The 13,136-nt window shown below is 37.9% G+C and overlaps 1 protein-coding gene across 1 annotated transcript in view; it reads right to left on the bottom strand.

The window, feature by feature from the left end:
* The window catches only part of LOC118183392 (uncharacterized), a 74,745-nt gene that overhangs the window by 6,786 nt on the left and 54,823 nt on the right, over positions 1–13,136 (bottom strand). The window contains exon 2 of the mRNA XM_035352906.2: positions 10,838–11,019. Within this exon, the coding sequence (XP_035208797.1) occupies positions 10,838–11,019 (182 nt within the window). The remainder of the gene's footprint in view (positions 1–10,837; positions 11,020–13,136) is intronic.

The raw sequence follows: 13,136 nt of genomic DNA, 5'->3' as shown, positions 1-13,136 counted from the left end.
TTTTCGTGAACTTATAGGGTTAAAATTTAACTGATATTCCCTGAAAACTGCGATTCTCTTTTTAAATCAACCCCAAATGCCACAGAGGTCTATAATGAAAGACTGACACAGTAAATCCCCGCTTGTTCGAAACCCGGCTTAACGGTATCGGCAGATAAATACTGGATCGTTAAATCCAAAAATCTGGCCTACAAATCTTTTTTAAACTAATGTTTTTCGCTGCTCAATTTTGTACAAGCAAATATACATTTTATATTGAAACATGTAATCTCTGGATATATTACAAACAAATTTCTGAAATAAATCTCAGTACAAGAGGAGACTACAAGTAACTACATGCACTGATTGACTTCAAGTGCCTTTCCGCAAATTTTAATTGTCATTAATTATGTCAATTAAAAATTCTGCAAAACGTATCTTCCTATATAAATATATATGAAAGTTGCAAAATTATTAAAAACATACAAATGACAGACTCTAGAAAATTTTTACAATGTTTTGCCGTACAACGGAAATCAACGTCCATGAGAATTTTTCTGAACTTAAGATCTTGCCGTTATATATCAGATATTATACTTTTTAAATTTATTTAGTGTTTTCGCAATTGTCATTTTTGTAAATATTTATGAGTTTCAAATACAGTACTGTTAATTTTTATCATGAGTTTTTGCTCTTCATGTAGAGGACACTATTTTCAGTAATTTAAAATAGTAGTTGCCATAGAAATAAAATAATATGTATTTTTGAAATTATCATTCTATATTATGTCTTTAGAGTGATAAAAAAGAAAATAAAATTTTCAGATTTCTTAAAATGTATTTAAAAGTAACATTATTGATGAAAATGTAGAGAAAAGAGGCATTTAACCATTTTCACAAAAACTCCCTCGCTTAACAAGTAGTGAAACAAAAGATAATTAACAGCTGCAGCAGAATTATAAATACACTTAAAAAGACGATCACTCATTACTTTAAACAATGCGGAGAAGTAAGTATAATGTAATGTCAATATACCTTTGCTTAACAATGCTTCCGGTAATTTTTACCTTTGTTTGCCTAAAATGGTAACCATGCCAAAAAAAAAAAGGTATTGTGTAAACTAGCTTTGCCACCGCAATCAATTTGGTTAGGATTAGGTTATTTAATTACAGCAAAGCCTCAAGGGCTATCTGCCTAAGGGGAGGGATGCCTTCGTGGAAGACTTTCTAAGGGAAACTGGCTCGTATACACATTACATATGAGGGAAACACCCATGCAGCCAGCCCGCTTGCGGGATTCCAGTGTTCAGCGACTTTAACGCTTGGCCGCTGGTGCGCACCGCAATCAGTTTGGACAAATGGTACTATGCAATACGCAGAGTGACCTAAAATGTCAGTAACATCTAATAACGTCTGTGTTTCAATGAATTTATAACGTATTTACAACGAAATTAAGGAGAAAATGAATTTAATTGAAGTAATTTTATTTGCAGTTATATCCACTAGACGGCGTTGCAGTTTAGAACTTAAAATATATTGCTAAGTGTTTATCTACCATTGTCCACTGATAACCATTATGCTAACTATTCCGAAGCAGCTGCATTCCTAACCTGGATTTGACTTCCATAACGTTTTTGTAAATTCGTCGCATATTGATTCTCTTCCAAAGAACTCTTACTTTCAAATTTTGGAGATACTAGAGCAATAAATTTCGCATTCGGTGAACAGTCATCCAGGTTTTCGAACCTGAAACTCTAGGATTCTTAACTACAAAGCTAAACCACTGGCCATTAAAATTGAACACCATGAAGGAAAGCAAATACAAAAAAGATATTTATTAGTAGAAACAGCTGCCACCAATGGCAGCTAAAACGACCCTTATGCCCATTAGGCATGGAGTCAAACTGGGCTTGGATGACAGAAATGGGCAACTCATTCCATGCTGCTTCAAGTCTATGCCAGATTTCATCAACCGTATCAGCTGGAGAGGGGTGGCGACCCAGTTTCTCAGCAGCCCATGACCAGATGTTTTCAATGGGTAATAGATCTGAAGACCGTGCAGGCCAGGACAGTAATCGAATACCCTGTGTATCGAGGAAGGTCAGAACACGATGTAGAACATGTGGTCTTGCATTATCTTGTTACAACATGGCGTTTGGGGGCCTCCATGGTAGGGCACAACCACTGGACACAAGATGTCAGAAATGTACCCCTCAGCATTCAAATTATCCTAGATCCAAACTAGAGATGTGGGTGTTGTGTACCCAGTGGCTGCCCTCACCATCACACTAGGTGCAAGGCCCGTATGCTGATATCGAATTCAAGCAGGCCACGTGCGGTCTCTTCAGACATTCCAGACATGTATACGGTCATCAGAATACTGCATGTAGAACCAGGACTTGTCTGAAAAGGCGAAATTGTACTACTCCTGTATCCAGCTTTGTCGTCTGGTGCACCTTAGTCGCCGTCTCTCTCTATGCTGCATTATCAAAGGAATTCGAAGTAATTGTTGCCCTGCTGCAACCTGAAGTAATGGCTGTCCACGCTGCTGCAAACATCGACGCACCTTACGAGCTAATACTGAGAGTGCTGCAAACATGCCCATAATGATCCGCGATGTGGTCATATGGTTTTGCAGGGTTGACCATATTCGCATAACAGTGGTTGGATGTCAACCAGAGCGACCGACAATATCACGAAACGATAATCTACACTCTAGATAGGTAACTATCCTGCCTCTAATTGAATTCCGAAACTTACTAGTAAGCATTCCCTCTTCTTATTCGAGGCATAACACAATATTCTGAGCAAACTCCAACCTTACAAAGCACTTTCCGAATAAGAAATCCACTACACAACTTTTCTTTTATGTAGTGTTTCAGATGTCATTTCTCCTTCCTGCATCGTCTAAATGCGCTGAAATACTAATCATTTGCATATCCCAACTTCTTCCTTTCATGTGATTTTGGTGTTCGCCAGATCATTTCTTCCTCGTGTTGCAATTTCAATGGCCAGCAGTGTATTTGAAGCTAGGTTACAAAGAGATCATCAGACGTCACTGGCAAAGGTAAATGTTGTCCGAGAACATGTATGAGTGATTCCTAAAAGTAATGATTGCATTTTCTTGTTCAGCTATTTAATAGTTAACAGACTTTCATATTATCTGTGACATATGAACTCGTCTTAATAACTAATAATACTGACTACACATTTATCGTTTATTAAAGGTATTTCGTGGTCTGCTAGCATACTATTTTGCATAGTCAAGTTCTTTTAATGTAACGTGTAATTATACACATTTCTGTAATGCATAATTACGCACGTTACGCTTTGCATATTTGCTGAAATATAATTTTTGAAAAAATATTTATTGACTTCTAGTTCACTCTGAATATTTAATTTTTACATGATTGAGTAATATAATAATGTCGATGCACGTAATAACTGATTTACATTTGAATTCTGAAAGACCACAGTTCTGTTTTTGTATCCAGCCAACTATTTTAATAAATTCATCTTTATTGATCCATTGCGCTTTTAATGTGAAAATTATGAAACTACATTCAACGTCATAATGGGAGAGTTTTATGTTAATTTTTAAAGTAAATTTAAATTAGATAATATTTGAAATGAATAGATGAGAAAATATTAACTAATATAAATACACAGAGCATTAAAATGAACTGGTCTTTACATGGAAATCTTAAACTATAACACATGAGCATGAAATTCATTTGGAGAAACGTTCTAATAACCAAATGCACTGCAATAAATATGTGAAGCATAAAAATTAAAAGTGATATATAATTTAATGCTAGACACTGCGAACTATCAAGGCCGTCCATGCACAGTCAGATTCCTCGCTTGGAATGCATAAAAAAAATACAATGTACTGGCCCCAGTTTTCGAGATAAATGCAAATGCTAAGTATGACGTCATATCCAATGCAAGAAAAAAATATTGGAAATATGAACACGGTATTTTGGTATTTGCATACGTTTGTAGAGGAAGATGTTCGAAACGTCCACCACGCCTATCAAGGGATGCGCGTCATAAAATGACTGACTGCACTTATTGCAGGAGCGTGTCCACCAAAGTACAAGCAGCATGAAAACGAGCTACTAAGTTATTTTCTGTAGTACTTAAAGTCTCGATAGACCAATTCAGAAGGCGCCATAGGAATAAATCCAAAGGTGTCGGATCTGATGATTGTGGCAGCCATAAAACCGGATCCCCATGTCCACTCCAGCGGCCAGGGTACTAAATACCCAGCCAATCACGTACATGTCACAATATTCACTAACGGTAAGTACATTGTACCGTGCTTAAGTACATTGTCATCATGGGAAGATTACCGGTAGCTCCAAGTTCCTCTGACAGCCAAGAATATCACATATTTGGTGCGACATATTCCGGCTCGATTGAGTTGGTGCCTTATGGGCTCATAATAATGAATTCTCCTGAAAGAAATTTCCAAAAAAAGAGGCGTTGAGAGTGCAAAACAGAACCCCTCCGTTGCAGGTTTAAGCAATAATAGCATTTTCTCACAACTTATACACAATTAAGTTACAGGTTCGTAAGTCAATAAATCTTGATTATATGTGCATACATTAAAATATGTACAAAGTATTCACAAATTCATTAAACAGAGTACATATGACAGGCGTGACATCATTCTATATGAAGTAGCGAGGAAAGAGATTATGGCGAGCAGTATCCTGATTGGCTGAGTCAATTAAACTCATATTCAGTCCAAGATTTGCAAAATCCGGGGAGCACTTTGCTAAGTTCATGAAATTGTGAATCAGAGCATTGTACCGGTAGCGCCCTCCAACTCCAACTACCGTTGATATGCAGTGATTGTCGTACAACTATTGCACGACGTGCTCCAGCTGTCTTGATGTGATGTTCCACTGCGGGCCTTGAGGTAAACTAATACATGAGCTGAGTCCAAGACGAACAGTAGAATGTATGTAAAGGGAAGTGACCATAGTCACGTGAACGGGTGGTGACATCTGATTGGCTGTGTCCTTATCTATTGAAATAGAAGAAAGACACAAAATTGCATATACAATTAAGTAAAATAATTCATCTTGAGTAGAGGTAATCTTTATCTGTCATGCCCTAGGCAGAGCAACTGCACGAACAATGATTATAGTCCAAACAAAGTAGGCAATGCAAAGTAGATACCGGGTAACTGCTAGATGAAGCATTTTAAATACAATTCAAACGACGGCTTGACGTCATTCCATGGCGCGCGCATGCTTGCCTCGCTATGCGTGGTACACATTTTGAACATCTTCTTATATAAACATATGCCAATACCGATGTTTCCAAGGATACTCGGAGCTGTGACAGCGAGCATGAAGGTCTCACTTTGCATAAGCTCTGTTACTTTGTTTCAAATTGGCCCAGTCGCATAGGTGTTCAGCGAATAAATAGTTACTTGCAGTATAGCTACCCTCATACCTCGTGGTTCTGGTTAGGCCTACTTCACCGCTGTAATTGCATGTGATTATTAGTGTTTGACTGTGCCATACTGCCTATAATTGCTGGTTTGGTGATTTATATGCCTTATTGCTTTTACGAATATAATCTTAAAATCTGTTAGTAAGTATTCTAATTGACTTATCACTTATTTTAGGTGATTTTTGCAGTGCGCATTTTACTTAGGTTTTGGTCGTGATATCCCGTATAGTTACCCCCAAGCTTTCGCTTCAGGTGATTGTCAGAGGCCTTACGGGATTTTCGCCTGCACATCTGTCTGCCAAAGAGGCCTTCGAGCAAGCCCGGTTCCAGGGTGCAGGACTCTACTTATTTGGGGTCGCTGAATTTTTTGGATTTGGCTTGCGAACATGGATGCCGTACTAGGAGCGGTTAGACTGCAAATTAAGGACGTAGAGGATTTAAGAGTGAAAAACGGAGATTTCACGGATACTAAATGTAAGTTATTTAAATTTTTACACAGTATGTTAGAAATGCTACAATCGGTTCATGATCAATTAACTAAGGATAAAACGACAGAAATCCCGAAAAAAATCAGGCTATGAGGAAAAGATTCACGAGGTTTATGATCATAGAAAACCAATTGAGGATAATGAACGTGGGCGAAACCCAATCAAACTGAATTATTTTTCGACTAGTGAAAATGAAAAAGAAACCCCAGTAGACCAGGTTACAAGTTCTGAAGATGAAACCCCAGTTAGGAGAAAGGGTGATCAGACAGTCAGAACGAGAAGCAAATATTCCCATGTTAAGAAAATTAAATTTACAAACATGACACAAATCAGGACAAACAATTTACCCATTAGTGACAAAACTGACAACTCGGTTACTCAATTAGCAGCACAGATTGATAACACACATATTGAAAATCATGATATGGACACTAATAACCATGAAATAGTTAGCACGGATACTAATACAAATAATAATTTAGCCGTCATGGATGAGTTATCCATTAAATTAAAATCCCACCAATAACGCTCAAAGAGAGCACAATGTATTGGGAAAATATCAAAAGGCATTTTCATCAAAATAAACTTAAATTTTACGGACAACGAATTCCTGGTTTATGCCGAAAATCCGGAAACTTATAAAGCAATTGTTAGAATACTAAATGACCTTAAAGTAGAGCATCACTCTTACGTTTTGTCTGAAGAAAAACATAATAAAGTAGTGATTAAAGCATTAACATCCCGTACTGTAATCGATGATATCAGGGTTGACTTAGAAAGTGCAAATTTCAAAGTAGAGGACATTAAGCAAATGTCTCGCCATCGTAATGCGGAGGTTATGAAACTCCCACTTTTTCTTGTTTCTGTGCCTAGGACGGAAAGCTCAAAGAAAACATATAATGTAAGATACTTGTGTGATACGAGAGTCAGGTTTCAGGAATACAAGGGCGTCAAGGCCCACTCCAATGTTTCAGGTGCCAGGGTTTTGGCCACACCCAGACGTGTTCGCTGTGGAAAGGATCATGAGTCCAAAGACTGCCCTGATAAAGGCAACCTCGAAGTACCTTTATGCTGTGTGAACTGTGGACAATCTCACACCGCCAGTTTTAGGGGGTGTGAGAAATTCCCCAAGAAAAAAGAAGGAAAGGAAAACGTTTTCGGTAGCAGAGTTATCGAAAATAAAACATATGCACAAGCCCTGTCTGTGGGGGCCTATTCCGATTTGATAAAGGAAGCCAAAAATATCTTCGGAAATCTGGCAGAATTATTCTCTGTTATTAAAAAAGGCCGGCTTTCATATCACACAACAGGTGAGACAGATCACGCAACCTAATCAGGAGAACAGTACTTCCAACAATGCTAATACTGGGGAGTAAATCCCCTCTCAGAGCACCCATTAAATTTATGACGTGGAATGCTAGAAGCATTCAGGGTAAACTTCCAGAGTTAAACGACATTTTGGTCTCGCAACATATCGACATTGCTATGCTTACTGAGACGCATGCTACGCCGAACATGAGTTTAAAAATTCCAAATTTCAGGAGTTATAGATGCGACAGGCTAAGTCATAGGGGTGGCGGAGTGGCTATGTACGTTAAGAACACCCTTCGGTCATGCTTCATCAGTGATTACCGGAATAACGGGCTAGAGCTCATTACAGTTTCTATACTGTTACCATATTATGGTATTGTATATTTTAATTCTTTTTATAATCCTCCTCATCGGCTGTTAGACGTGAACCTACTTTAGGATATTTTGAAGCTTGATAGACCTGTGATTCTGGCTGACGATTTCAATGCCAAAAACGAGGAATGGTTCTGCAGGAAGTCAAACCCTAATGGTGAAAGGCTATTTGAATTTGTCTGCAAATATCCCATCTTCTTCTATGCACCCAGAGAATACACATATCTGCCTGATCAACCAGATAAAGGCGATATTCTAGACCTAATTATTACCATAACCTCAATTCCTGTAGACATTGAAGTTTTCCACGACCTAAATTCAGATCATGTACCTGTCGTAGCCACTTTAGGTACCACTAAAGACTTAAACACCGAACAACGTAAGATCACGAACTGGAAAATGTTTAGTAATTACCTTTCCAAGCATCCGCCCAGTGCCTGCAGTCTCAGGACTACACAAGGTATCGAATTTGCTGTGTATCAGCTTAAACATACAATAAATACTGCCTGCAATAAGGCCACAAAGTTGATCCCGATAAATCATGGTACAGACAGACTTCCTTTGCATATCAGGGACTTAATGAGTGAAAGAAACAGACTGAGGAAAAATTGGCACAGATCATGGGACCGACACGCCAAGCTTAATAAGCTTAATAGGACCATTACACAGCGGATTAGAAAGTTCAGAAAAGAGACTTGGGACGAAAAAATTATGAGCTACATTGAACTCAATAACAGTGCTATTTGGTTTCTTGTGAAAAAACTTATGAACAAACTCTCGATCTCCAAGCCCATTCGAGCGAATAATAAAACTGCCCTGACAAATAAAGAAAAGGCTAACATTTTAGCTGAGCACTTCGTTGACCAGTTCAAGCCAAACAACGATCCATGTGATATGGAATTTACCTACGACGTTAGATACTGTATTAAGGACTGGTTACAAGCAAACAGTAAGGCAAATGTTCTAGAACTTGCAAGTCCCCAGGAAATACTTAACATTATTAAACACCTGAAAAATAAGAAAGCACCGGTGTATGACAACATTACGAATGTTGCAATTAAATTCTTACCTCCGGGTATCATTACTAGATATACAGGTATCTTAAATGCCTGCATCACAATTAACTATTTCCCAAGTTTATGGAAAAGTGCGAAAATGAGCGTCCTATCCAAACCAGGTAAAGACACTACAAAGCCTGACGGTTTCAGACCGATTAGCCTGCTACTGGGACTCGGAAAAATTTTTTAAAGGGTCATTTTTAAACGGATGGAATCCTACTTAGATAAATTACCAGCAGAGCAGTTTGGCTTTCGCTGATCACTGCCCACCACCAAACAACTTGTGAGACTCACTGAGTATTTTGGAAGCTCTCTGCACAATCGTCAAAGCATCGCCTTACTCATGCTGGACGTGGCGAAAGCTTTCGACCGCGTCTGGCACGAGGCGCTCATCTTTAAGCTCATTAGCGCTGGTTTTTCACCAGCACGTATCAAGCTCGTTCACTCGTTCTTGACTGGGAGACCTTTCCACGTCTCAATTGGTAAGGACACTTCGTACAGCAAAAGAATTAGAGCCGGGTCCCCCAGGTAGTATCCTTGGTCCCATACTCTATCTGTTCTACGTCGCTGATCTGCCCAAGACCAATTTAGATTACAATTACTTCTTAGGATATTATGCAGATGACACCGCCGTTGCGGTAAATTCTGTTTGTCCCAACCTTGCCATAATGAAACTGCAAAGAGTTATGCCCCAGATAGAATTCTGGTGTCGTAAGTGGAGATTTTGCATTAATGCAGTAAAATCACAACTCTTACTCATCAGGAAGAGGAACACCAGAACTGCAATAACGACAAAACTTAGAATATTCGACACTGAGGTTCCAATGGTGAACAAGGCTTCCTACCTTGGGGTTGTCATCAATTGAAAATTTAACTGGAAGGACCATATCATCAGTGTTCGAGGCAAGACGATAAGGGCTATTCAGAGCCTCATGCCACTCCTGAACTAGGACTCGAAACTGGACCTAAGAAGGAAGAGACATTTATACATTGCAGTAATCCGCCCTATCTTCGCCTATGCTTCGCCGGCCTGGGCCGCCTTCAGAGATAAGGAGTTAGAAAAATTGCAGATTACTCAAAATAAACTTCTTCGGACCATGACCAACGCGCATTTCTTCGTCTTGAACAGGACTCTGCACGAAGACCTGAAAATTGAACCGATCCTCACTTTCTTGCCTAAATTGAATCGTAACTTCTTTACGAGAGCTCTGAACTGCCCTCATATGAAAAACCTTAAGGTGTTTGATTATGTGATACTGGAGGAAGATAAAGAGTTGAGACCACTAGCCGCTCACCTCACCCGCGACTTAAACTTCCCGACATAGCATGCGTATACATAGTGTATATACTGTAAATATGTTTTTCTTTTCTCACTTGCTATGCATTTACAACTACATAATATCTTATATATAACGTATTTTAATGTATGTGGATTTGTATCTGCATTTTGTATGCTATATGTTAACAATTACTTCATTTCAATCACGTCTTCGGACCTTACTTATCAGGAATAACTACTTAAGGATGTAGTCTTTGCGCTTTCGACCTCTCCAAAGCAAATTGCTCCTAGGCTCCGCCCCGTTTGCTATTTGTTTGGCTTTAGCTCCTCCCCGAACCTTGTAACTTATGGTTACTCCCTCTTCTCTCACCTCGGACCTCCCCACACTACCTGCCCAGACACTTTGAAACTCAGGTGCCCACTCGGATAATTTTAGTGAGCTGGTAACAGCGATAATGAGATACGTTCCGCAAGAGAAGAAGAGGAAGAATGACCTTGCTTGTTTGCATTAGCTGTACATAAGCCACGTGATCTCTGAGGTCATCTGCATTGTTTGTTTACAAAAGATATACATAAGTCACGTGATCAATGAGGTCATCGGAATGTATCTCATTGTTCTGATTGGATTGGATAGGATTGGATGTTTCCAATAAAGTTTTCTTTCTTGCACCGGATATGATGTCATATTTTTCTTCGCATTTATCTCGAAAACTATGAGCCACACAGTACAGTTCTTTGGGCATATTTTATGTATTCCAAGCGGGCATTTTTTACGTATTCCAAGTGAGAAATCTGGCTATGCAGAAGTCTTGAAAGGTCTGGCTGTGGGCGGTCTTGAAAGGGGTAACCTACATATTCTCAAAATTAAAAAGACGTTTCATACCTGTTTAGCTGATTTATGTTTCACATTACTGTTCAAGAGCTTTTCCGACTTGTTGGACCATCCGTTTTTATTCGAATGAAGATCGGGGCATGCAAGTCCTATGCACAAAGCGCTTAGGAGGTGGCCTAAGTGCATTGCAGTTACTTCCACCAAGCCGAGAATTGCGAAGACGCTGGTTGGTTCTATTAAAAAAGAGCAAACAGTTAATTTATACATAGGTTTCATTAACCTGAATCAATTTATGATTTATATTATTCTACATAAAGCATTTATATTAGAGAAAGTGAAAAAAAAAAGACCTTTGGCTGTAACATAATAAAATAATGAAGATTTTCTTAATGTCAAATTTTTATTCTGCTCTTTATATTTCAATTCAATTTATTACCGAAAATGCTTTTTAAAATGACATATTTTTGCTGAAATTCTCTGTATTTTAAACAAGACCAGAAAAAAGAGAAATCTTAGGAGATATTTCCTCAATTAGATTCTATTCGATGAGTTTGAATTTACAGAAATTCAGGTTTTATTTCCCTTTTGTATCAAATCTTCTAAAATATTTGGTTTTGCTCACATTATCTGACGAAGTCGGCCCAAGTCCACGAAATTCCTCGTGGCAAGGGAGCGCTAGAATACACCTTGCCATCCTTGAGCACCATTCAGGTGACAGTGCGATTCAGCTCAGTTCCGCCCCCAATTTTGATGGAGAGCACCCCGCAGGGACGGCTCCGAGAGTCTCCCGCCCCTCTCCCCTTCCAGCAAACCACACGAGGGGAATTTCGGCTCGCCGCATATTTAGAGTGCCGCCATGCTCACCGACACTATACATTTACAAACATCCCTGCCTCCTCCGAGATACGAACTCGGGCCGTTCGGCACGGCAGTCAGCGACGCTTACCACTATACCAGTAGGGCGAACTAAAATATTTTATACTAATTAATGCCCATTATATTTACAGCTTCTTATTATTGCATTTCAGAAGCAAATTTCTAAGCTTTTAATCAGATCATTAGTATTTTGTGTCAAAGCAAATTGAAAAATGTCATCTTAGCTTTTGACATAAGTTTAATTGCGATAATTTTTGCAATTAAACTTATGTCAAAAGCTAAGATGTATCAGTACATGTATAACGTTAAAATCAGTTGGCTAACTCTAAACATCAATGTACCAGTACATGTATAACGTTAAAATCAATGTATCAGTACAAGTATAACGTTAAAATCAATCAAATCCTGCAATGTATCAGTACATGTATAACGTTAAAATCAGTTTGGCTAACTCTAAACATCTAAACAATGGCCTAACCTTCTAGACTGCCGGATAAATACTAATTCCGTCTAATCTTTCCATACCAGAGCGCAATTAGTAAATACAACGGATATAAAACAACTAACGGATTTATTTATTTGAACTTGAAATTTCAGAACTAAAAGAGTCAAGAATATTAACTTCTGCCTGAGGGATACCCAAGCAATGGTGATTCAAATTATTTATATGTTAAAAATTTTAATTTGACCAAGATAAATTACGTATTTAAATAATTTTAGTTTAATAATACTAAAGCCTAACAGCCGATATTTCACAGCTACTAACTTAATTTCACTCAGACTCACTCACCTGTTCATACCAACAGCCCTAAATGCAGATGAATAGAAGAGTTTCATCATACAGAGGATTCAGATTATGTTCTCGAATTCTCTCTCAGATTTTTAGCTTATTTTATTGATATATTCTGGTGGCGTTAAGAAAACAGTAGAAGTGCAGGAAATATTTTTAGCATAAGAAACAATATGTTAATTAAAATAAAACCGATGCGTACAAGGTTTTTTTTTTTTTTTTTTTTTTTTTTCAATGAAAAGTATGCTGGCTTAATTTTAAAACATTGATTTAATTTCGATTTTCACTTGACACTTGCGATATATGAAACATACATAGTATGAAAAAGTTCATAATTTTTTTTTAAAAACCTGCGTATAATGCACGAAAGCTTTAAAGAAGTGTAAAATTTTAAAAAAAGGAAATGCTTAGCTTTATTGATTGGTTTAACACACGTATAAACACTAGTCGCGTTTTCGCAGCTATGGCTCCTAGCCTCGTTGTTTTCCAAGCTTAGAAAGTAAAGTTTTGAAATGAAAATAAACGATTAGAAAAGCTTTATTTTTCATATGTAACATTACAATTTATTTCATGCTAGCTTAATTTTTGTCTGTCATTACCTGCAATTAGAACTCAAATTTCTATTTCAAAAAAGAATTATAAAATGCTTTTCACCTCCAGTTCAGTAGTTACAGTTACATAACT

The sequence above is a fragment of the Stegodyphus dumicola genome, chromosome X1 (assembly GCF_044657685.1).
Source record: "Stegodyphus dumicola isolate Sdum_Otavi_A_Nest chromosome X1, ASM4465768v1".
Lineage (NCBI taxonomy): Eukaryota > Metazoa > Arthropoda > Arachnida > Araneae > Eresidae > Stegodyphus > Stegodyphus dumicola.
The sequence above is the reverse complement of the archived record's forward strand: the minus strand, read 5'-3'. Positions and strand labels throughout refer to the sequence as shown.